The sequence below is a fragment of the Saccostrea cucullata genome, unplaced genomic scaffold (genome assembly GCF_032062105.1).
Source record: "Saccostrea cucullata isolate Sc308-1 unplaced genomic scaffold, CSIRO_AGI_Scuc_v1 ctg3492, whole genome shotgun sequence".
NCBI lineage: Eukaryota > Metazoa > Mollusca > Bivalvia > Ostreida > Ostreidae > Saccostrea > Saccostrea cuccullata.
In genome coordinates, this window is record NW_026935797.1 from 26,783 (window position 1) to 54,383 (window position 27,601).

Genomic DNA, 27,601 nt, shown 5'->3' on the forward strand with positions numbered 1-27,601 from the left:
CTTCTCCATTAAAAAAACATATCCATAACACTTAACACCTAGTTTGCGAACAATTGTACAAATATAGCTTGAAAAAGAAAGTCATTGTTTTCAAATTCTTTAATTTACCATGTAACTCTATTAATTCTGCAACAGTGAAGCACACATCACGTTCAGTGACGTTCCTAACTCTTTCGACAATATTTTTAACTTTAACCTGTTTCTTTGCAGACAATCCATCGTCCGATTCAAACTCGCTACCACTCAAAAATTGTATTTTCCATTCAATACGAACACACAGATTATTTTTCATACAGATCCTGGTTTATACGGATTTTTTAAGCTTGTAAAAGAGGTTTCCCGAATGTAAAGTACAATTTTATTGCTACTTGCTGCTCCGTGACGTCCTCCAACGTCAGGGTTTTTTGCCTTTTTTAATCAAGTCCATATGTATTTAGAAACTGATATCTTTTAAATGGAGCGACATATTACATAACCTGATTTCATTTTAATTAATACAGCAATACTTTATTTAAACATGTTAATTTTATTTCGTTTCAGCTCCATTTATTAGAGCTATGGCTGTAAATACTATAAAGTGAAAATTAGTAAATTTCTCAATTTTGACGGTGCTCCGTGACCCCATTTTTGCTGTTCTAAATCCTTGGTAATTTTAATAAATATGAAGATACATTCCATTTTTTTACTCAAATTATTTGAATCTGTTGTTAAAATATTTGTACCAAATTTGGATATAATATGACGTTAAATTAAAAAGTTAGGAGGAAAGTCTACGAACTTTTTGAATGACCCTCGTACTTTACATCTTTTAAATGTCTTTTTCAACATGTCTATTACATTCATAATCAATTTAAACTTTTTTCTCAGCCTTTGATCGTGATGAATTTAAATAATAGTATATGCACATAGTTTTGAATTGTATGGAATTTTTATTCAGACTAAAAAATAAAATAAAATACCAGAGGAATTTGAATCCCATTCTTTAATTTAAATTTTAACTTTAACACAGGGGTTCTTTTAGTCAATAGAATATTACTTAACATCGAAGTAAGAGGTAGAAAGAGATTTTTCTTAGCTACATATGATGTGATAACTTTGAAACATCAAATCTAAAGACATTTTTTTTTAACCCCACCATTTAAAATTTAATATTCAATAAAATGTTCTGTTTTCTTACAAAATATTTTGACCTTCTTTTTCGATGTGGTTCAATTAAAAAAAAAGTTCATTTTTTAAATGACATATTTTTTAAAAATGTAAGTGGTTTTACTATGATGTTTTCAACTTTATTTGAATAATACTGTAATGAACTACTCACACCCACCGCATTACAGAAAAGAAAATATATCTTTTAAAAAAATATTGACATTTTATCTTAGTATTTTAACGTAGAACCTACGTAGTATGACATCATAACTGTTGAACGTTTTTAACGTGTGTTAGATTCATTATGACATCATAATTAATTCAATGTAACTTTTTCCCGTACTTGACAGCTTCAATAGAAATGGTAGAAAACACTACATTTTGAAATTCACAGAATTCAATCATACCAAAATAATCTTAATTCAGTTCATGTATTTTTTGGCTTATAATGCTTAAAGGCAATATATTTCTGGAATAAGATAAAATATGTAGGCACCTTATATTTACTAGATCTAGACCTAAGTTGACAAACCCAGGACTATCTAGTGGAATGAAATTACAATGGATACAACTTTCGTAATAATTTGAATGGTATGTAACCATTTTGAAGGAATGCAAAATTGTAAGAGATCTTTAGTTGCCAGCTATGTAGTGTAATATCTTGATGAAATGTGTCTAAGTTAAAGATGTACATGTTGTAGATCGTGTGATCGTGTGTAAATTTTTGTGATATTTATAATGAAATGATGTGCATTCTTTTTAACAATTATTTGTTACTTATTCATAAGCTTGGTGTTTGATTACAATTTTTCTATTAGATATTATCTTTTTAAATTAAAGGTACAATTTCTGATAAATATTTAATCTGAAAGTAAACCCAAACAGTCACGTAATTATTAAATCCCGTGTAAGTGCAAAAAGGTCAAGAACATGAGTATCGGTAAATAGCCTATCTCACATTAGTTAGATGGGAAAGGTAAATATTTTAATCACTTTTTGTAATCATTTGGGTATGTTCTTCATCATATTAAAGATTGAAAACATTGTGACAAAGACTTCTAAAAAATATTTGCAAATGTAGGGTGCAAAATTGACTAAAAATAATAGAGTTTATATGACTATTTTTTGTTTAATGATGGACTTATCTTTTATGTCAATTGAATAAAAAGAAATTATTCTTGAGGAAATATTGCTTAATATTGTTCAATTAATAAAGTTTATATGTGAAGATATTTGAAGAGGTATTTTTTCATTTTTCATATTCCCTTTATGACAAGTACCCCTAAAAATATTTGAAAATGTGAAGTCGCAGTATGTATGTATTATATCAAGTTTCACAGCCTGTACTAGATTTAAAAACAAGGAAACATATAATGAGCTTTTAATGATTGATTATCCAGTACTAATTTATCATTTTGAAAAGTTAGTTTGAAAATCGTGTGACAAAGACTTTTTCGACATAGGTTCTACCTTAATCTTTAATGTCCTTCCTGTTACTTTCATAAAAAGAGAGTAAAACTCGATTTCAAAATTTCAACAAATAATCTTTTATATATCGTTAAAATATAAAAAAAAAAAGAATTATCATTGAATGCCGATATGGTTGATGTTCGTCTAATATATGAGTATTAAAAGCTACGGGTTTCTCTTCATGAAAAGCCTTATTCCGGAATGTTTATATATTATATCTAAACAGGTGCTCTGCCAAAGGAATTTAATTTAGGAAATATACTGGTAACAGTAAGGACTCGGGTAACAGGAAGGACAAAACAGTAGCAGGATGAACAAAACAGTGTAACAGGATGGACAATGAAATCTACATTTTAAAATAAAAATCGACTTTTTATAACTTTATTGGTTAAGAAAAGAGAAAGAAATGTAGAATAAAAACACGATTTTGTCAAATCTGGCAAATTCGAGACAATAAAAGACATTTATGTCCATCTTGTTACGAAATTTGTAAAGTGCTATTGAAATATTTATCACTTCATTTTTGTTTATTAAAGGTACTCTATGCTGTTGGAAATCTAAGAAGTTTTCATTATTTTAAGAAAAAAAAATGATAAAACTTGAATAGATGTATAAAAACCAAGATAATTTGTCCCTCCTTTTACAATTTCTGTCCATTCTGTTAGAAGAGTGCATGTTTAACTTCTAATGGCACTATTTGAAGCACTAACATATTTCAATATGATTTACAACGTTTTTTAACATGTGTTATTCAACTTACATTACTTAGAAAAATAGAAGTAATTATTTTTATTGTTAAAACTCAATACAGGAAGTCCAGTTTTCTTTACTGTTACCATGTTAATGGTAACAGGAATGACAGTAACTGAATGGACGTTTCTCATATAAATCACCCGTTATTTAGTATAATGTACTTTTTATGCATTATTTAGTCATTGAAACCATTTCTTTGGAACTTAGTTAATCTAATTTTTCTAGCAAAATAAACAATTTAAAGAGTACTTGCATATTATGAAGGTAACAGATAGGACATATTTTCATTATACACTACCAATAAGACAAACTTATCTACCTTTGAACCCTTTCTTTACTCACTTTCAAATGGCTCTCATAACTTGAGACAACAGAAAATGATGATATATTGAGAATCATGAAAACAGTTCCTAGGAAAGTGAGATAACTTTCATTTTAACATTTTCTTTTTGGTAACAGGAATGACATAAACTGGTAGGACATGTCACTTCCTGAATGTTAAATGCACAATACTAGTAATTAGTGGGAGGCATAAGTAAAACGATCATTTTATAATTAATCTGTGAATAAATTCATTTAATATGAGATGCAAAATTTCTACCTATCTACACAGGGTAATATTTTCCCTATCATTTAGCTAAGCGCTTTATAAAATTTCTATTAATGAGACATGGTTTAACTGTTAAAATTTACTTGGAATGCATAGAATATTTTTTTATAAAACACATGGGAGATGACCATAAAAAACTTATAAGATGTATGACCATGTGTATTAACCAACACGAACAAAAATTCCACTCTAAAGATATTTCTATTATTCTGATCAAAAGACAAAAAAATGAACTCTTTTTTTGAAATGACCCATTTCCATTTTCCTTTTCAAATTGAGATATTACATTGCAATGTTGATGTTCTCTACTCTTCTTATTCAATAATAGCTAATTAAGAGTGTAAGGTATAAAATACCTTCCAATGATATTTATGTGTAACTGGTAATGCACTGTATATATATATATATATACATGTAGACATCTTGTCGCCCGCGTGGCGTATTGGTTAGAGCGTCTGCTCTAAAGTCGCAAAATAGGGAGTTGATCCTTATGTCGCGGATTCGAATCCCATTGTGGTACGTGAAGACCAGTCCTTTGGAGGAGGAGTTATAGCCCTTGTCTTGGACGGCAGGCTTTTATGGTCGCTCCGAGTATATTGAATTTATTTGCTTATTTTTCCTATTCTGGAGCGCTGTATGCTGTTTAAATTGTGTGATTATTATAGTGGTTTGTATGCCGCAACTAAATACAACGAACTTTGAGTATCAAATTATAATATTTTGAACATTGAAAATCAAAACGGCAGCAAGTAGTAAATCCAACTGAACACTACTCAGCCCTACTCAGTATGCAGAAGGTACAAAGAAACCTGTCGATACACTTTTCGACAAAATTCTACAAGGGTATAACTCATGAAGATGTACTAGACGGGGTAAAAGAAAAGATTGACATTGATGATATAAAAGCAATTCAGATTACAGAAAAGGAGTGTTTTGTAACTCTAAAAAATGAACAAACAAAAGAAAAACTATTAATGTCCGGTGTAACGGTAAAAAATCGAACAGTTTCATTGTATGAGGTTGACAAACAAATCACGAATGTGACAATCAAAGATGCCCCTATTGAACTACCAGACACTTTCATAACTACAAATATGATGCAGTTTGGTCAGGTAGTAGCAGGTAGCATCAAGCATGGCACTATTAAAAATACGTCCATTGAAAACGGCACACGTTACTTGCAAATATTAAACTGTGCACCTACTCTACCAAACAGAACAAAATTTGGGGATCACGAGGTCAGAATCTTTGCGGATAATAATCGCACGCAATGCCCATATTGCGGAAAATCTGATCATCCCTCGTACAAATGCCTAAACAAACCCACAAACAAAACAATATGCTTTAATTGTAACAAACAAGGCCATTTAGCCAAAGACTGTGAAAATGAACCTGTGTGTAGATATTGTAAAGAAGAGGGCCATAACAAGGAAATCTGTGAGTTACCTTCAGAAAAAATGGTACAAAAGTATGGTAAATATGCCGCAGATATCAATGAGGGCAGAGAGGCTTTAAACGACGATGACCAACGAAGCGAAACTGACAGTACGGAAGCAGACACGCATGACGATCAGATCAATACCGTTATTCTGGGGGCGTCGAATTGCAAGCGCATTCAAAAGCTTCCGCCAAATATCTTAAACGCCTCGGTTTCTGGGTCATCCTACGAAAACGTGTCACAATTACTGGAATACGCTAAGAAAAGATTAGACGAAACTTCACCTGACAACGTAATTGTTCATTTAGGAACAAATGATGTTACCAGATGTCAAGACGAAATCGGAGATTTAACCGGTAATGTTATGATGGGCCTTAACAAGATTCAGGAAACTTTCCCCGAGGCTCGAATTGCAGTATGCACTGTCATACCCAGGAAAGGAAAAAGCGCCGCGATTAAAAAAATGAATGACAACACCTGGCATGTGAATAAATTCCTTGAAAAACTGTGTGAAAAAAATAAATTACTATCGGTGATCGACGTGTGCAGCTCATTCATAAATGACCAAGGGCTTGCTACTAAAGCACTGTATGACAGCAATGACCCCAGCGGTGTGCATGTCAGTAGCGAAGGCGCCGAGAAAATTGCCGATATTTTCTGTAATTACAACTGTTCTGCGAACGGTCCTCCTCGAACCCCAAGCATTACAAAGCGGAAGTTAAGTTCAAATACCCCAACTTCGACCGAAAAGCAGGGTAAAATCCAAAAAATGTAAACTCCAGATAAAAGAGCTGATCAATATGACTTTTGTTAGATAGATTGGTCACCATGCACCATGTACATAATTAACACTTGTATATATGTTGTACATATTTATTTTTTCATTCGTATTTCTTTGTATCTTTTTTTTTTTTTTTTAGATTATATTATTACTTAATATGACTCTACATATAGCTTCTATTAATGTTAACGGGCTACGAGATAAGAAAAAAAGAATGTGTATTTTTTCATGGTTGAGTAAACGCAAATACGATATAATTTGTTTACAAGAAACACATGGGACAGATAAAGAAACACAAAAGTGGGAAAATGAATGGAAAACATTTAAAGGGTCGAATTCTATTTGGAATAATTGGTCTAGCGAATCACGGGGAGTGGGAATGCTATTCATGATCAAAAAGCCCGAATTTAAATCACAAAAATTATTTCTGACAGAGAAGGAAGGGACATAACTATTAGCATAAAAAATAATGACTTTACAGTAGATCTCAAGTGTATTTACACACCGAATAACGGAGTTGATAGAAAACAATATTTTAACTCACTTAAATTTGACGAAACAGCTCAGCATAAAATTATATGCGGTGACTTTAATTGCACTCAAACCAAACAGCTTGATAGGTATCCCATGCCTTTACGAAAAGATATTGCGGTATCAGAGCTTAATGAATTAATTAAACGATGTGAATTACAGGATATTTGGCGAGAACGAAACCCGAAAAACGTTACACATTTCATAGGGGCAATTCAAAATCAAGAATAGATTTTTTCCTTACAAGTGAAAATATACTACACAAAATAAACAATTGTGCTATTGTCCATTTCCCATTTAGCGATCACGATTTGATAACATTGAAACTACAATTAGACAATATCCAAAGAGGCCCAGGGTTATGGACAATGAATCATAAAACATTAACAAACGAAGACTTTCGAAAAACATTTGTTGAATTCTGGGAAAATTACAAGAAAAGCTTAGATAATTGTCAGGATATTCTATACTGGTGGGACTTAACTAAATATAAGATAAAAACATTGTGTATTGAGATGTCAAAAAAATTCAACGTTAATAAACAAAAACTAGAAAAATTAGAACAAGAATTAGAAGATATTAAAAACAAACCTACAACTAATAAAAAGTATCAAAATGACCTTGAGCAAAAAATAAAAGAAATTTATATAGATAAGACAGAAGCGGCAATAATACGATCAAAATGTAGATGGTTTAAAGAAGGAGAAGCTCCTTCGAAATATTTCTTTCAATTAGAAAAGAGTAATGGAGAGAAAAAATTGTGGAATAGAATAAAAACAGAAAATGGTACCTATAAAACTGACATTGATTCAATCATCGAAGAGCAAATTAATTTCTATTACAAATTATTGAATACGGAAGGATGGGATAGCGAAAGTGGGGAATTATTATTAGCGGAAGTGCACTGTAAACTAGACGATTATGAAGTAAACATGCTTGAAAAAGATATAAATGATAAAGAAGTATATCAAGCAGTGATGTCATTAAAGCCAAATAAATCTCCCGGTGAAGATGGGATTATATCAACTTTTTATCAGATATACTGGGATATAATTAAAAATGAATTTTCAAAAGTTCTAAAGCACATTTTTCATAGGGCCACACTATGTGACTCACAAACAAAAGGAGTCATTTCATTAATACATAAAGGGAATGAAAAAGAAGATATCAAAAATTGGAGACCCTTAACAATGCTTAACAATGATTATAAAATTATTGCTAAAATACTCGCCGAGAGATTAAAAAAAGTACTACCAAAATTAATTCATCCAGACCAAAAAGGATTTGTCAAGGGTAGAAACATAAGTGACGCAAACAGACTGATTCAAGATATCATTGATTATGCTGATAATGAAGATTTGGAAGGGGCTATTATATTTTTAGATCAACAAAAAGCGTTTGATAGAATTGAATGGGGTTGGATTGAAGCAACATTAAAAAGATTTAACTTTGGTAAAAAATATTGCGAATGGATAAAAATGCTACTTATTAAATCAAAGACATGCATAAAAACTAATGGTTTTGTATCAAAATACTTTTCAATATCGAGATCGGCAAGACAAGGTTGTCCTATTGCTCCATTGCTTTATGTTCTTCAAATAGAGCCTATGGCCTGCGCAATAAGGCAAAATCCGCAGATAAAGGGTATTTTAATTCCAAATAAACATCAACACATAGAATGCAAAATAAATATGTTCGCAGACGATACTCAGCTATTCAATAAGGACGAAGAATCTATAATAAATTTCTTCAATGTGTTAGAAATATATGAAAAAGCCTCAGGGGCGAAAATCAATTTCTCAAAAACAAAGGGTCTATTTATTGGCAAATCAAAAGGTAAAACACCAAAATTTAAAAAGATACAGTGGATAAAAACTAATATGAAAACTTTGGGGGTGTATCATGGATATGGTATTGACACTAATGCAATTTGGTTAGAAAAAATAGAAAAAATAATGAACAGCTTGCATGTCTGGAAAACTAGGAACCTTACATTCAAAGGGAAAACTTTGATAATAAAAAATTTAATAATTCCAATTATTGGCTATGAAATCGAAATGAGGGGAATACCGGATATATATGCAAAACAAATAAATGATATTGTCTGGTCTTTTATTTGGGATAATAAATTGAATAAAATTGACAGAAATGTGTGCTGCTTAGGCAAGAATGAAGGAGGGATGAACATGATAAATATCTTTAACTATATAAAAAGTAAACAAATAAAAACAATTTATAAAATCATGCATTCAAAGTTAGAAACATGGAATGCTATTGGTAAATACTGGTTACAGAGTAAAGATATGCATTCAAGTCAGGAATATTTTTTATGCACTTGTTCAGATTTATCTCCAATTTCCTTAAATAACATGTCTAGTTTTTATAAAAAAGCACTCATCGCATATAGCGAATTTCAGTCAAAATTCGAGCCAGAGAACCGAGAGGAAATACTCAACCTCTCACTATTTGGTAATAAACTTATTCAATTCCGAGGGAAAGGCCTATATGTGGAATCATTTATCAAAAGCGGTTTATTAAAAATTAAAGACATTTGGAATGAAGCGGAAAATTGTTTTAAAAATAATGACACCATTTTTAATAAATTATTAGACAAAAGATGTTGGATATTTGAATATAGTAAAATAAAATCAGCCATTCCTAAACTATTTTATCCAATACTGAAAAGAAATAACTCAATATCTAATAGCGAAACAAAACTCCCTTATAAATTGAATAATAATTTACTCATAAAAAGAGATACGAATAAAGTGGTAACATATGAAGATATTAAGTTAAAGAACATAGAAAAACTATTAAACAAGACACTAATTCCAAAATGTCAAGAAAAATGGGAAAATATATATCAAAATAACATACAGTGGAACTTAGTTTGGGACAGTATTTCAAAACTGAAAGTTAAAAATAAAATTCAAGAATTCCAATGGAAATGCGTGCATAATATTTTGTACACCGAAGATAAATTATGTAAAATCGGACTATCCAATGGTTTATGCAACTTGTGTAAAAATCAGAAAGAAAATCAACAACACCTCTTTTACCATTGCACAAAAGTGAAAACAACACTCAAATTACTAGAAGATATAATTAAAAATGTGCTACAAATAAATGGAACTTTACAAATTGACCAACAAACAATAATATTAGGATACTTGAAGGAACCGCAAACCCAAAGAACCGTTGTTAACATCTTGATATGTATCTTTAAATGGGTCATATGGAAAACAAGAAATAAAATTAAATATGAGAATATAAAAATAACTGACTTTAGTATTAAAAATGCATTCAAAAATGAAATGAAATCGAATTTTTTACAATTACAATCACATGATTTGACAAATTTCAAAATGAAACTAAATCATATGTTTCAAACTTCCCTCTAATACTAGGTATAGTATTAATGACAGTATTAATTCTGTAAATGGCAGTATCCGATGCCGTGATAAACTATAAACATGTATATAATAGTACATGTATTCACATTTTTTAATCCACTATAAGGCACACAATTTTTTTTTTACTATGTCATTTTTCATGTAATTGGAAACTTTATGTTTAAAGTATGTTCAAGATGAATATCATAAAATGAAGATGTAAAGCCAGATCAAACTATATACATGTATGTGAGGAAAAAATATTCATGTCTTTGTAAAATTCATTCATTGTGATATGTTTTTTTTTACAATCTAATTTTATTATCACAAAACTCTACATATTGTTTATAAGCTGTAAAACATAAAAAGACCCGTATTTGAGGGTGACCTGGCCCTAAATACTAGTTACAGTGAGATTGATATAGACTTTTTTTCTTTTTTTTTTCCACACTATCTCCACTGCAACAAGGGTCATTCTTCGGTTGGTGTTAAACGTATACTTTGTTATCATATGTATAAAAATAATGCTTATATGCTTTGAGATATTTATGTATATGTACGTAAATGAAGTCAATAATCATATAATAGTATAATGGTATACTTTAATAGCAATATAAAAATGGTTCCAATTTGATTGAGATGTTTAAGTATATGTACATGTATTAAAATGAAACGTCAATAATAATATGTATTAGTATAATATGAAAAAATTCTGTTTTCAAATATTGGAGATACATTATATAATATTATATCGATCCAGGGAGCTCCTGGCACCCCTGGTGTGGTATTACTAGAGGGCTTCTGCGGAAGTCTTGCCTCCTTGTTATATTGTACATTATTGAATAAATGATTTTGAAAAGGAAAAAAAAAAAAAAAAAAAAAAAAAAACCGGTCCTTCGTATGAGACCGTATAAACCGAGGCCCTGTACCGGGATAGGTGCTAGCATGAAAAAGATCACTCATTGATCAATGGCCCTGAGTGTCGAGTATAGGACAAAATTTGTAGCCCTCCACCAGCAAGTGGTGGCGTCTCCATATGAGTTAATTCTCGAGAGGGACGTTAAACAATATACAATCAATAAATCATATATACACAACTCAAATTACAACATATTTCAATATATAAAACTAGTAGCATTTATTACACTTATGTGAAATACATGAATCTTTATGAGTATGTTCAGAATGTTTTTAAAAAACATGATTAATTTCGAAAAAAATGCTTTGCACACAAATACTTCATGTTATAAAACATATTCCTTATATTAATTATGAGAAACAAGTTTTAATAACAAATGTTAATCCTATATTTTGAGCACAATGTATATATTCTGCAATTTTGAGATTGTAAATAAATGTTTGAAGATATGTTGCGTTTTAATTATAAATATAACTGTCACGTTCATATTTTACTACATTTAAACATATACATGTATCATACATTGTTGTGATTTGTCATTATTGAGAAGCATACATTTGTCACCTTTTGCTTATTTTCAAATATTTACATTTGCAGATGTTTCCTATATATATGATACCGAAAGCAATACGTATCTATAACTGTATAATTCCAATCTTAATTCTATTTATTTATTCCCTGTGTTCTGATTGGATGAGAACAAATTCAAGAAAAAGTTTACACATCGATGAATTTTTCAATCAGAACTACCCTTGACCTATCTTCAAGGTTGTTGTAATAACAATGAAAACAGATTCTTCTAGTCCGTTTTACCTAAATTATGATTACAAGAAACTTAAAATAACAAAAAAGCAAAACAGGAGATAAACAAGACTGACAGACGGGAATATTATGTTTATGTCACTGTTGGATCACGAGTGTGAATTTTAAAAATCGCTGATCATGCTGTCATTTTCTCGACGTTCCATATCAGCTCAGTTGGTATCGTTGTGATAGGTAAAAGAAACGTACATCAGACTTGCCTTATCAGCATTAATTTTATATATTTACATCCTACAGATCCCATATTCTCCCTAAATCTTTGATCGAACCAGAGCAATTCGAGGACGTCGTCTGTGTGCAACTTTCGCTATGAGCGTTGTCATTAATATCGACGTGGCTATGGTCAAGGACGAATTATTCTGGAGAATACGCGTATTTACGATATTTGTTGACTTAAACAACGTTCAATGAGTTTTTATAAGTTTATTTATTAATTGTTTTGACAATTTAAGTTGGATTTTATCTATATTGATCTTGTATACGTTTCTTTGCGGCATAATGTATTCCTACGCCGTACAAAATAACGGATCGTATGGCGGCTTCAAAGAGAAATAATTTTAATCATTTTAAAAATTCGTAATTGGAAATATAGGAATTAAACGTCATTTTTTCAGAATTTATCGATGTGTAAACTCTGCCTGGATAAACGTTCAACGTAATTTATCAGTTACGTCATAAAGGATCGACGCGTGCTCAGTGGATTACATACATACCGTTGGGTTTGAAAAATAATGCATTTCACACGTTAAAAGTAACATTTACCAGGCATTTAAGTATGAATAAGTCACAAATTTAAATATAAGTAATAAGGTATCATTTTAAAACATCTATCGAGCTATAAATACGGGTTGCTACGAGATAAAATTCATCAAAGCAATTCGGGCTTCAGTGAATAAAATCTAGTGACCATCCGTAATTTATATCCCGATAGATGTTTCAAAATGATATCTTATTTCTTAAATTATTTCTTAAATGAAACATTTTAAAATAATTCATTGGGGTTTGATATATTGTTTAAAAAATTTCTGAAAATGTTGACAAATTTTCAAAAACAAACTCTTGTTTGGATTTTCCTTCTTTTTAGATTCTAAATCACTGACACACAATGTGAATATATGATTTATGTACATGTATCATACAGTGGAGCAATGCCTTCGTTGTTAATTCAACATTCATGAATTACCCACATCATTACCCACATGATAATCATTACTCCGTATTTATTATAATTAATTTTTTTTTAATTTATATTAGTCTTAGTATATTATCAAATGACCTTAAATACCTTGCATACGAAAGGTTTATTATATTCTTATTCAGTACTATTATCAAATTGAATGTTATTAGAGATGACGATGATGATGATGGTTACTAGTAATATTAAATAGAATATCTTCTAATTTTTTTCTTCATTTCTTTCATCACATATTGGGATTTACGCAGAGATTCTTCAATTTTAGCAATTAATCGTCTCTGCCAACGCTGAGGTGCTTTACTTTCAGTAATTAAATGTCTTTGCCTACTAAGAGATGCTTTAATTTCAGGTATCAATCTTCTTAATCGTTCTAAAGCGGACACACCCATTCTATCCACCGCAGAGTTATATTCTCTGTACTTCAACCTCAAGCTGGTATCTGCCCCAGCTTTCAGTAGAAGACTCACGTTTTCCAATAGATCGTCATATTTATTGTATTCATGATCAATGATTGTGAACAGTAACGGTTTGACGACCGGTTCTCTCCATATCTTGATATCTTGATTACAATCAAGACTTACACAAAGCAAATGTTTTAAAATATCGGTTTTAAATATTTCTTTTTCCTCCCATTCGAATTTCACATCCCAGACTGGTGTTTTTGTGAACACAACGTCATCCTTACAGTCAGTTTTAAGGTTCGCTTGCCGAATACCTACAAGAATGTTAAACAAATGCAAATTTACTTTTTTAATCTGTTGTCTACTCCCTGTCTGTTTAAAGAGTTTTAAAGGGTGTTTCTTGTTTAAAATCAGTGCAACATACAAAGGCGACAGACCAGTTTTCACACAGAGTGTACAATCAGCGCCGTTTTCAAGAAGCATTATTATGATTGGTGAATAGATTGATGCAAGCTTGTCATTTACTGCAATATACAGTGGAGTCTCCCCTTCCTTGTTCTGTAAATTAGTGTTAGCTCCAGCTTCAAGTAGCTCTTCTACAACAGTTTTTTTTTATATCTACATGCAGCTGTAAGTGGTGTTTCTTCTCGAAGATACAGTTCTCCAGATTCCACTTTCAGAGGCTTCCCTATCTGTTCTAAGAAACAATAATCTAGCGATAGACGTCTATATTTACCATTAAGATTTACATCAGCACCCTCTTCTAGTAATATTCTTACTACACTTAGATATCCATTCGCACACGCTGCAATCAATGGTGTTTCGGATAATGTGTTTGGATTAACAACGGACTTTGCATTTAATAGCTCTCTGACGATTTCTATGTTTCCTATCTTACAAGCAAATACCAAAGGGGATTCGTATTTTTCAATTTTCTGAATTTTTTTATACAAAGGATTGCACATGTCCCTACAATTAAACAGAAATTTTCTTGTAACTTTACATTCAACCATTTTTTGTCTAGGATTCACTTCCGCTTTGAAATTTATTAACTCTTTTACAACACTAGCATGACCACTTATGCATGCTGCTATCAATGGAGTTACATGTTCACTTTCTAAATTGACATCTGCTTCAAATTTGCACAACTCCTTTACAACACTCAAATGTCCATTAACACAAGCTGCAGTCAGAGGCGTATGAAAATGACCTTCTATATTGACATCAGCCCCTATCCCTATCAACTCCTTTACTACAGACACATGACCAAATAAACATGCTGCTGTCAGTGGCGGAACCTGTCTACATAAAACACCACTATTATAGTGGTGCTGCGATGTCTTGTTGATTGAAGACGTGTCAACATGTTGAAGTAAGATTCGAACTGTCTCAACATCTCCACCGTAACAACCTAGTACGAGGAGGCGATTTTTTTCTATCGCTGAGATTTCATTCTCTAGAAAGTCATATCTTTTTTTGTTTTTTCGTACAGACGATACCTGTTTCGTTGTCTGGCTAAAACCTCCAGGATCTCCAAATAGTACAGACGATGTTTCTTTGTGTAGTTCAGTTTGATTGACTATGTACTTTAAAATTAGATGATGTCCATAGAAAATTACCCATCTGATCACTCGTACAGTGCATGTTTCTTTATATAGTTCATCCATCAGTAGTTTTTCTATATTTTTTTCAATTCTGTGTTCTTTTCCCTTATCGTTCCCGCCCATTGCGGTGAAAAGTTTTCCCTTAATAACATTTTTTGATACTTTGTTTTTTTATATAGAAAGACAGATTTTAATTTTGTATAAGACTTCTTTTCTAACAGACCACAAAACATTTTACAAAACATTTGGTCCTTCAAAGCATCATTCATAAACACATCATGCAATTCCATATCCTTTATATCCCTGTACAATCTCTCAGCCAGCATCTGGTACTTACTAGGCGGAATCCGAACACACAGATCTAAAACCTCATTGTCTTCAGCGCTTTCATCGATATGTTCACCGATCTCAGTATTTTCCTTACTGATTGCACCAAAAGTATGTGTTCTTTCGCCAGTGCATGAATTACATACACTTATGGTTTTGTCGATGATTTTACATTTTTTTGGTGCTGTATATGTCTGGAGTTTCACGTTATTTGCAACATAACTACTTTTCATGTATCGTACATTCAGTTCCGGAAACTGTCTACCAAAATGATACGCAGTTATTTCAAACATTGAATCATGAACAAAAGTGAACTCCTTATCTCGACGTTTTGTGTATGTCCCCTCCATTGCTGACAATGTTTTTAAAACCTTAAACGTATCTGTGGTACTATCAACTTCACAGCTTTTTAAAACATTGAGTTTCTTTTCCTGAAATTCATTTTGCTTGTCATTTAGAATGTCTTCAGATATCATATTGTTATTTAATGCACATAGCACTAATGATGCATAGAATAAATTATTTCTCTGTTGCATTTTATCAAATTCTTCCAGAATGCATTTGATAGGACTTATAAAAAACTCTACACCATTGGCTTTGAATTTCTTTTCTTTTGAATACAACTTGCACAAGAGTGGAAACATTCGAGAGGATTCTGTAAGCAATGCAGGAGACAACAAATCTCTGTCTAACCCATGTATCGCGAGAATATTTCTTCGGTCATCCTCACTCAAAGCATTTTCTAAGCTGTGAAGCTTAATGACATTTTGTTCATTGGTGAAAAATGATTTGTGACATTGATTAAAAAGTGTTTCTCTACATGTCATCAGAACTTTTGTTTTCTCAAATGACGGTTCTGTAAGTTTTTGCTCATAGTCTAGAAAGGATTCTAGTTTTGCTTTTTGCACACCCAATACACCTACCACATCATTAATAACAAACACCTGTGGATTGTGAGGATCACAATACTGAGTTAGATCTCTTAAGTCCAACACAGGTACCACTTCGTATCCTTCCGTCTGCAATATTAGAGAGATGTGCTGAGCTGTGGCGGATTTACCAGATCCCGGAACACCAACAAACGTCACATAAGACTGTTCTCTTACCCTCTGAAGCATTTCAAGAAACCCATGAGTTTCCAGAAAAACCGAATCTTCTTCTCTCCATTTCCTAATATATTCCTTCTCGTGTTGAGCTTATAAAATAAAATGATTTATTATAAAATACCTGTGTTGAGTTAATCTATATATTTTAAATTTCTCTCTCTGTACTTCTCTATTACATTGATAAACAACTTAAACTTCATTTGGTCTTTGATCATGATGATTTCTAAATTCTAGTATATGTACATAGCTTTTGCAATATATGTATATTTTGTTCAGACTCGTAGATAAAAAGGTATGAAAGCATTTGAGTCCCATTCTTAACTTTAAAAGCTAGTTTCAACAAAGAGGTACAGTAAGTTAATTTAATGTTACTTAACATCGAAGTAACAGGTAGAAGATTTGTCTTAGCTAGAAATGATAGAATGATAGAATGATTTGAAACATCAACCCTTTAAACAGTTTCTTTCACAACACTCTTTGGTCAGAATGAATTATATTATCATAGAAAGGCATGCAATAACATACCTTTAACATGCACTGGGATTACACAGTGGAGTTTTTTCATGTCATCTGAAATATCAAGTCAATTATTATAAAACAAAGAAATTAATGATTCCTGTATGAATAATTATGTGTGAGAGTGTTTTTCTCTCTTTCGAATTTTAGAAATAACATCACAGTCAAATTTTAGTGGTGATTAAGTCAAAAATTATAACGTGCGTGCAAAATAAACCAGCTCACAATTCCATCACCAATTCTTACCTGCAAGGTTTTCAACGGTCGTTTGTAATTCGTCAATAACTAAAAGTTTGTCTATGTACTTTTTCTCCAAATCAGGATCCATTGAGCACGTTTTGATTTCGTTAACAGAGTCCTGAAGGGCAGTGGCTGTTCCAAGGTAATTCTCTAACTCTACAATTATATCATGAATATTCCTCCATTCTTGTCTAAAATCGGACTCCGTTAGAGAGAAATCCGACGTGTGTCCATAGTATTTGTTCCTGGTCAGCCGAATCCTTTCAATATTAGCAGACACACTTCTATCTCCGGGGTGAGGCTGATTTCCCCATCCCGCCGTATTATGTAATATTGCTCACGTTCCGTAAAAGGAGATATAGAATCGTGATGTCAAAGTCTGAGTAATTTCCGCCATATTGTTTTGAAGGAGGCGGGAAAATGAGATCAGCTTGTTGTCTTGAAAGAGGATTTTTTGCGATCTGGTTCTTAAGGCGATCTACCCAGGTTCTAACCTTCCTTGATAAAGTAGAGGGAGGAATTTCCTTTCTGAGAATGTCACGTAACACATCTGTACACGGACCGAGGATAAGTCTGGCGACACGTGCCAGGTTTGTTGTCTCCCTTGTAGACGTGTATTTTGATAGAGACATCGTAGATCTTTACCAATGTACCTGGAAACAAAAAAAATAATAGATCTTTACTATTGTACCGCCTCTTTTGATTGAGACATTCTTTAAATTTCCAATAATCTTCATCTCCACCTAGCTAGAGCAAAGACACGACAGGTATCAATACAGAGTCAAAAAAACTTTGAGCTTTTAAAAAAAGCTAACATATGGAGGTACAAACAGCATTCAAAGTCAAAAGTCCATCCAACGATTCAAGAAACACTGTAGGAGCAAAGAAAACAAGGACCTCTAAAACACTAGAGGTACGAATCAGGTGCAATGGAGGATTTAATGAGCATCCACTTCCGACCAGTCACACCCGGTGTGTGCTCCTTGTCATGATTGGGAAATAACGAAAATAAAATAACGTTGTCAATCTAGTGTATAAATAATGGAATTACTTTTAGAACAAAAAACGTCAGTCATCATTTTACTTTATGAACAATTGTATTTGCTGACAATGTCATTTCACCGATATTTCAAAATGTTAACTTTAAACAAGTCTGCTGATATTCATAGAGCATGCTCTTGCAAATTTATGAGATATATATAGACGCCGTATGCAGATGATATATATTGCTGCATAAGTAAGGGAAGTTAAACGATTATAAAGAAATGAGGAAAATTATGATGCTGACATCCTCGTTCATGAACTTGTTTGTCGATAGTTTGTAGATAGAATATCTTGTTTTATAAATTGTTCGTGCATAGAGAATGCTCATCAATTCAACTAGGAGCCAAAACATCAGAATTGTGATAAGGTGCATCCCCTGCCAATTAGTCACACTCAGCGTCTGTGGATTGTCATGAACGGAAAGTGACGGGAAAATCCATCGACAAATCGGTATCTAAATAATGACCTAACAAGAATGAAATTAAAACGTCATTAAGCATATAACCTGTTTTATTTGTTTTTTATGAAAATGATTAATATTGTAAGCTTAAAATTTACTTTGTAGTGGTAGTCATGGAAACATTTTTGATTGAACGGAGATATATAGCTTGAAGTGTGTTTTAACAAAAACGCGCTGTAGTCATCAGCTTGATATTATGACGTATACATGTATTTTTAAGGGGTAAACTGTATTAAAGTAAGGTTTAAAAACTACCGTTTCAAGTGTAATTGAATTCAGTGCACGGTTTGAAATCATGTATGGCACATAACAGTTCGATTAATTGTCTAAAAAATCAATAATGTTATAGGACATAAAGAGTTTAAAACGATATCGATCAGTTCAAGTTTTTTGTCACTCATAATGTTGACAGAAATCGGAATGTTTATATACTGATTATTTTTTTTCTTAATAATAGATAAATTTCTCATACTTGAATGTTCTAATTAATTATTTTAAACACATGCATTGTGGAGATTTTTGTTAAATCACAATTTACTAGTGCCCTAGATTTTCACAACAAAAACCATGAAATGTTAAATTGGTAGTAATAACTTAGAATAATTTGCTAGATCAAAATGTTTAAAACCTTTATTTTGAATTTTATTTTATGCGACGTATCAGACATTGATTTCTATTTACTTGTTTAGGGGTAGTGATATGAATTTAATATAGTGGATAAAGTATTTTACATATATTTTAATGAATTTAATCGATACCCGAGAAACACAATATGAACTCATTGTCATTAGGCAGCTTTTAAAAAAGTTATTTTAACTATTTTGATGGTATACAATAAAAAGCATAATCAATAAAAATATTTACCTGTTAGGTAAGTTGATTCTTGATATTTAATTCCAACGAAACAGTTTTGTTTTCGTTTTCAACATTTTGTCCTTATAAACGCCCTGCGAATCTCCATTTTGTAAACACTATTACCTGCTTTTTTCTAGCTATGAATTGACAAATCGCGTTTGTGAATTTCCGCCATTTTTAAAGGCTGGAAAACTGCTTTTAAAAAGGTATGCATGGCAGATTTTTCACATGAAACTTCTTAATGGATAATATTTCATTGAACCGACTTGTACTGATTTTAATTTTTCAGTGATCTATCCTTACACCAATAAACATGGCACTTCTTTTTAAACGAAATGTGCCCGATAGCTTTGTAAAATCTATTGTTTTAAACATATACACAGGAATATCTATTAAACTACACAGGGAATATAATAATTAGTTACATTTCCTTACAGTCCTTACTTTAGGATGTGAGGGGGTTGGTGGTTTTATGGTCGAAAATTTTTTATGTAAAGGTAAGAATGGCGGGTACTGTTGATTATAAATTACTTGAGGTTTGTTGTTATTGTCTTACTAAATGTGCACAAGTTCTTCCACAGGTTAAAGCGTTTGGAAGTTGTTAAAGTTTTTACGAAAATACGGAAGATAGAAAGACGCAGTGATTCTCTCAGCTGATTCGATACGCAAGACCATGCTCTCCGCATGAACAATTTCTAAAACTAGGTAAATTATTGACAAGCAAGTTGATGAAACAAATATATCAGTAGTCTCGTTTATAGTCACCATATCGCAAGTTCTTTGGGCGATACAATGATCTTTATATATCGACTATTTTATCATTGAGTCAAATTAAATGCTGACTGACGTTTTTCATACGAACGGTTATTGTATTATTTACACACTGAATTGACGACGGATTCTCCGTTCTATATCATATTCGTAGTAGTGTATCAGCCTTGATACAGGCGTTTTGGACTAGCGAGACAGGGCCTTAGAAGTAGGGCTGTCTCGCCCTCGGGGCTGAGATATCTCTGTCTCGGCCCGTCGTCAAGGGGCTGTCTCGCCCTCAAATGTCAAATTATTATTTCTGTTTTATTTGTGTGAATTAAGAGTAAAGTTCATATTTAAGTATTAAAGAGAAACATTATATATCGAAAAATTTCACAATTAAGAATCTTTAAAAAATATTTATTTATGTTATAATTTTGATAAAAATTGTTTTTAGAATATGCGCCAAATGATAGCACTTGTGACGTAAGAGAGGTAACTCTTGTTTACTTCTATGACAGCAACAAATCATGTTTTGAAAAAATGGGCGTTTATTTGCTCTGACAGCATGAAAATACGAAGTTTTTATGTAATTTCCCATTTTTGTATTTAATATTTATCGTAAACAAAACAAACAGTTACTTTAAATCTCAGATTTACAAATTGTAACGATTTGTTGAAGAAGTTGTAACCCCGGTTCGATTCAAAGTGAAAGTAGAATATTTTTTAAGTTTTTGAGCTTTTAAAATCGAACAACATCTCCAAGAAACATCGAAATAAAGAAAGATAACTCTAATTTTGTTACGACAAAATTATATAAATATTTTAATTGAAAAATATCAAAATATTTTTTCTTTTCTTTGGTTTTAGATGTATGATATAAACAACTTCATACCACTGTTTTGATCTCGTGCCTGGTATCAGCCCTCGGATGCTCTCGACCCGCGCCCTCCGGGCTTGGGCCGATACCAACCGCTCGGGCTGATTCCAGGGCCGAGATCAAAACAGCAGTGTGATATTCTGTATTTCCCGACCATGACAAGGAGCACACGGCGGGTGTGGCCGGTCAGAAGGCAATGCTCACTCCTCCATGGCACCGAATCTCACCTCTGATGTTTAAGAGGTCTGTGTTTGCTCTGCTCCTATTTTGTATTCATTTATGGACTTTGATATTGAATACTGTTTGTTATCTCCATTCACATCCTTCATTTGTCAACATTGTATTTAACACATGGAAATAAAACAAATTCAATGCAAACATTACAGTTAGAGTTATGGTACACATAAACTTTACCTCATTTTTTAATGAGCCGGGGTCTTTAATTGTAAAGAGCACTGTTGCAACCACTTTTAAAATAACAACCACTATTGAAATAATTATTTCAATAGTGGATGAAAGTGCATTCCAATAACAAGCATAGTATGCAATTACTATTGAAATAGTTATTTCAAAAGTGGTCGAATTTCAATAGTGGTTGCATACTATGTTTGTTATTGAAATGCACTCTCAACCACTGTTGAACTAATTGTTTCAATAGTGGTTCTTAATTTCAATAGTGGTTGCAAAAGAGCGCCAACAACTTTAGCTATTTTGTTCATTTTCTTGGTAGACTTAATATTAATTGTGCTATTAAGAATTCCGTAGGTTTTCATTCGTCTAAGTGCAAGCTAGACATAAATTTAAATTCTAATTGAGGTAATTCCGCGAGACTCGATATCCTCTTTCTCAGTTAATTGTTTTCTACCCCTTACATTCAAATTAACATGAAGAACAAACACTTCTTCACCAATTGCAAATCCCCTATCTGCCATTACTTCATCAATTAATTGGATGTGAGTAATCGTAGAATCATGATTTTTTTGTGATAAATGTAATTTTACTGAAAGTGTTAAATTGTAAGCATGATCATTCAAAACATCTACAGCCTGTGTTTCTACATTTGATTGAGATTTGTAGAAGACGCAGACTCCCTGTTGATGACATGTTGTGTCTGAGTAAAGGCTGAGGTATTCGTGGTATGAACTAGTGCATCTAAAAGCGGAACTTTTACTACACTGCTCTCTGCAGCAGATCCAAAACTTTCCTCTTCATCCTGAGATTCTCATGTATTTTCTTTTCCAGCATCTGATGTCTCACAGTTTTGCTTAAATTTACAACCCTACACATTAATGAAATATTATTGAAAAGTCACCGACCATTGAATACTCCAGTGGTGACCAGCAGCATCTTGAAAAATGTAAAAGAAAATTGGAATGCAATGTCATCCAATCGTTATTCTGGTCAGCATACAATTACTGGTGATGAGGAATGACAATCCATTATATTATATAAGAAGATTATTTTCGTAATTTTCATTGGCTCAAAGGACGTCAAGTGATATTCCTCCTTTTGTGATAACGACGCGAAAGCGCGTCGGCGGAAAATGATAACGCAACACACAGCGTTTGGTTGCACTGAAGTTACGTAAAACGTGACGTCATAGTATGAGAAGCGTGTTTTTAACCATTGTGACGTAATGACAGCCAAGTCTGTTTAATTAGGACTGTGTTAGTGCATTCACATTGAGTGATTATATAATATAACTATTATGGACTTCAGGGAACGGTCAATATGTGGTTATAAGGACTCATGGCAATTGATATTGACCTCAGACACAGAAAATGATAGCGACCTCGCAGGCTCGGTCGCTATCACTTTCTGTGTCTTCGGTCAATATCAATTGCCATGAGTCTTTATAACCACATATCAACCTACACTGAGGTCCATAATTATATAATAATTGTTTGTAATTGCAAACATTATACCCTTGTTCAGAAAATTTAAATATAAATATTACACAAATCTGGAGTAAAGTCTTATTGAACACGGACCCCGACTAAACTGATTTTATAGATTTGTACTGCTGATATCCTGTTTATTATTTGTACATGTTGGTATCATTTTGCCACAAACATATGAACTGAATTATTTTCATGTCAAAAATGTTTACTTAATTGTTTTTCATGTGTGGTGATAAATATATATAGTAGTTTATTAATGTAAACTGACAAAGAGAAAATTATATTTAATGTTGTACTGCACCTTTGATTAGTGTTATTTTTTGTGCACAATTAGAAGTTGATTGTTTCATTTTTTTCTTAACTCGTCAATAAAAATTTTAAAAAAGTATTTATATTTTTGAAGAATAAAACTTTGTGTAATAAAACATTGTAAAGCCTGGATTTTAAGAGATTTTAAAATGGAAGTCAGTATAATGGAATATATGTCATGGAAATATAATGGATAATATAATGGACGTTTTCTGTTTTAATAACACTCTACTTTACATCTGTAAGTTAAATATTTAACTTTGATGCATTTTAGATATTTTTTATATCTTGTCAGCAAATACAATTTATCACTGAGTCAAATGCTGACTGACGTTTTTCATACAAATTGTTAGTCCATTATTTATACACTGAACTGACGACGGATTTTTTCCGTTATTTCCTGATCATGACAAGGAGCACAGGGCGGGTGTGACCGGTCGGCAAGTGATGCACACTCCTCCATGTCACCTGATCCCACCTCTGATGTTTCGGGGGTCCGTGTTTGTTCTGCTCTTATTTTGTATTGTTTTATGGACTTTGAGATTGAATACTGTTCCATATCCTTCTTAAATCTCATTTGCTTTATTTCAAAGATTGTGTACTCGTTGTTGATAGAACTGAATTGTGTTTTATACATTTTTTGCTTTCAAGACGTAATTGTATTTTATACTTAGCACTTAAGGGGGCCGACTATAGTTTTCATTGCGCAATATTACGCACATCATAGTAAAATGAAGCGTATTTACCGTTTTAATGTAATGTAATTACAATTTGAAATAACTGATTTTTTATGCGATTTTGCAATGGATAGGTAGGTTGAGTTGCAGTGTGTTTGTGACGGTATGATAATCTGTAGCTCTTAAAGAACGGGGTAATAAAAATATCATTAAAGAAAAGGTAATAAAACATACACTCTTGAAATTTAAAACATAGAGATTTGAGAATATCTTTAATATTTATATTATGTTTTCATGTGAATCCATTGCGTACGTCATGTTTGGTTATACTCTTTAAAAATAGTAACATTTGCTAATCTTTTGCATTTTGAGACACCCCTCTGGTTACAAAACGGTAGAATTTTGTGTTTTTTTAATATATATTATATAATATAGTATTACTCATCAAATATTATAGTTTGAACAAAATACCTATTGTAGTATTTGTATAATTTGCTTTAAAGTGCTAAAAATTGACAACTTCCTATATAATCCTATAGTTAATCTACCTGTATTTTGAGACAGTCCCTCAAAAATACCTGGACGGTAGATTTCCCCCAAACTTTGCATGTACACTGAAGTTAATGCACGTTACATATAATATAAAGATGAAGAGTTTCTCTATTGTAGTTTTCACACAATAAAACTATAGTCTGCCCCCTTAAATCATATGACGTCTTTTGTGATGACGTCACAAGTGATGAATAATGCTTTTGGTTGTGTTTGTGTTTTTGTAGACATTTTACCTTGACCAAACATCTTTTTCAATAAATTGTCACAATTACCTAAAGTTTGCTTTCTATGGACTAAGATATCTCTCCGAATATTGATATAAAAACCCCATATTTTCAAGGTTGGCAAATGAACCTTATGCTGGAGCATCCTCAGATGGTGTAAATTCAAATTTGTCGATTCACATTTTCTACACAAAAGACTGCTACCTCAAAATATCAGCTTCATAGTGACTCAGTTAAGCAAGGTGGTCTATTATAGACCCTTTGTACAATGTCCTCCAAGACATATAATTATTGCATTCTCCATCGTAATCGAGTTCAAAAGTAAGATTTCTTACGCCATATTACCCATTTTTATACTTGTACCAAGACGCCAATGTGTTGTAAATTTCATTTATATACAAAAAAATTATTTCAAAGCCCTATCGAAAAGTTCTTACAGAGTGTATATTAATGTTTAAAAGAATCACAATATCTTTCAGTTTTAACATGTTATTTTATGTTCATATTTTCTTTAAAATATAAGATGAAAATATAAGTACAAGATAATACAGGAAACTTAAATGAAGACACATATGATGTCATTATTTTTATGTCATTATACAGATATAATTGAAAATATTCAGAACATAAATGCAAAAATACTTAAAAAATTTTCTTCAAAAGCAAATATCTTTTACTAATAATTTACATTAATTAAATCATGAAATATATGTATTGTTATTCATAGTCATACCTTGAATTAGAATAGGGACATGCATGTTCTTTAAAAAATAACACCGAAATATTGAACATTATTTCCTATCTAGCTTGTAACACGAGCTTTGATTGGTTACAAAGTCGGTTGTAAATATCCGTGCACCCGACTTGAACCGGATGTAAATAAAACGTGACGTCACAATACATACATTCTCTATTATAAAAGCTTAAAATCATGTTTACAAAGCATTTTTATTGGTACAAAGGAAATAAATTCGTTATCCAGGTCCAATCAAGGGTGTACGGTTATTTACCCCGGGTTGTATTCCATACACCCTTCGGCCTTCGGCCTCAGGGTGTATGGAATAAAACCCGGGGTAAATCCCCGTACACCCTTGATTGAACCTGGATAACTAATATCAATTGTAGAACTTATCGTAAGCAATAAATACGTATGACACAAAACTGTTGTTGTTAATCAAACTTGTATGTCTCTTCACATCAAAAATGGCCATTTTTTTTACTAAATTAAATGCAATGTAGATAATGTACACTTTTTACATATTTGTAGATAATCTATATCTCTAATTAAGACACATAGCCTGACTTTATATTAGTCATCCTAAAACATTTTTTAAAAATAATTTTTCCTCGACTTGTCCTGACTCAGGTTAGAATAATTGGGCCGGTAGGTAGGTGGGAACTTTGTTTTCCTAGAAAACGTCACCAAATTTGGTGACAGGATCAGAGAAATAAAGAAAAGGAAAATATATGGTCTTGGAATACAGGATAAGGTTTCAGTTGGGCACATTTTAGTGAGTAGGTCTTGAGAGATCAATCAAAAACATTTTTTAAGATGATCCAATTTGAATTAACATTTTAAGTAGGAAATGACCATCCAGAAATTAATTACTTGTAGGTCAAATCAAATGGAGTATCTTCTGACATGTCTCTTGATTTCTGTCAAAATCATTTGATACTTGCGTTCCATTATTCTCTTTTCCTTTAAAGGGAAATAGTTTTTAGGGTTTTTGTGCTCACGTAGCTTTTGCCTGGTTCTTTCTAACGCGGTCACACCCTCTTTGTCCACCAACGAGTTATATTCTGTGTATTTGACACTCAAATTCACATCTGCACCGGCTTCAAGTAAAATACATACTATTTTTTCAATTTGTTTGATATCATAAAATAATTTGCCATCAATAATTCTGAACAGAACTGGTTTGATGTCTGACTGATTTGGTTTTTTACGAATTAAAATATTTTGATTGGCATCGAAACCAAAACACAGCAAATGTCTTAATACATCACAGTCAGCACGAAGTAATTTTCCATGCAAGTCCTCTGTCATATCCCAGACTATTTTCTTTGTAAATATAACATCATCTTTACTATCAACAGCTACATTTGCATGTTGAATGTCCTCAAGTATGTCAAGTAAATGCAGATTTACTTTTTTCTGTTGTAGTTTATTTTTAGACTTTTTTAAAGCTTTAAAAACATTTGCCATGTTCTTAAGCAATGCAAGGTATAACGGCGATACTTTAGAATTTGTACAAATTGTACTATCGGCACCTCGTTCGATAAGCATTTTTAAAACAAAGACGTTTGAGTCATCGTTATCTACTGCTTTATACAGCGGTGTCTCCCCTTCATGATTTTTTAAATTGACGCTAGCACCAGCTTCAAGGACCACCTTCACTGTAGTTGCATTACCTCCTCTACATCCTGCCATCAACGGCGTATCACATGACGTGCTTTGATTGATTTTAGCTCCCGCATTTAGAAGTTGTCGTACAATGTCAACATGTCCACGAGAGCATGCGGCGCTCACTGGAGTGCTACATTTACCTTTTAAATTGACATCAGCTCCCGCCTCAATCAGTTCCTTTACAATATCTATATATCCACACTCACATGATATTATCAGTGGCATCCGAACTTCAAGATGTAAATTGATATCAGCTCCAATCTAATTAAAATCAGACTTCTTAGATCCGCG

At 32.1% G+C, this 27,601-nt stretch overlaps 2 protein-coding genes across 2 annotated transcripts; both read right to left on the reverse strand.

Annotated features, from left to right (window-relative positions):
* Positions 1-13,242: 13,242 nt before the first annotated feature.
* On the reverse strand, positions 13,243-25,243 carry LOC134243792 (uncharacterized). The gene is made up of 7 exons (XM_062726025.1): positions 25,239-25,243; positions 17,746-17,904; positions 17,258-17,496; positions 17,021-17,065; positions 15,286-16,584; positions 14,081-14,914; positions 13,243-13,772 (listed from the first exon to the last, which is right to left on the reverse strand). Exons 1-7 carry the CDS (start codon positions 25,241-25,243, stop codon positions 13,243-13,245), a joined length of 3,111 nt encoding a protein of 1,036 aa, XP_062582009.1.
* A 1,281-nt stretch (positions 25,244-26,524) lies between these two features.
* Positions 26,525-27,535, reverse strand: LOC134243793 (ankyrin repeat and KH domain-containing protein mask-like). The gene has a single exon (XM_062726027.1). It carries the CDS (start codon positions 27,533-27,535, stop codon positions 26,525-26,527), a length of 1,011 nt encoding a protein of 336 aa, XP_062582011.1.
* Between the last annotated feature and the right edge of the window lie 66 nt (positions 27,536-27,601).

Bases quoted from the DNA above. Each gene is read 5' to 3' on its own strand.
- LOC134243792 (XM_062726025.1), bottom strand. The intron at 16,585-17,020 runs GTATGTTATTGC...TTATTTTATAAG, and splicing joins AATCCCAGTGCATGTTAAAG to CTCAACACGAGAAGGAATAT. The intron at 13,773-14,080 runs GTAGATATAAAA...ACATTCTTGTAG, and splicing joins AACACCACTTACAGCTGCAT to GTATTCGGCAAGCGAACCTT.
- LOC134243793 (XM_062726027.1), bottom strand. From the start codon at position 27,535: ATGCCACTGATAATATCATGTGAGTGTGGATATATAGATATTGTAAAG.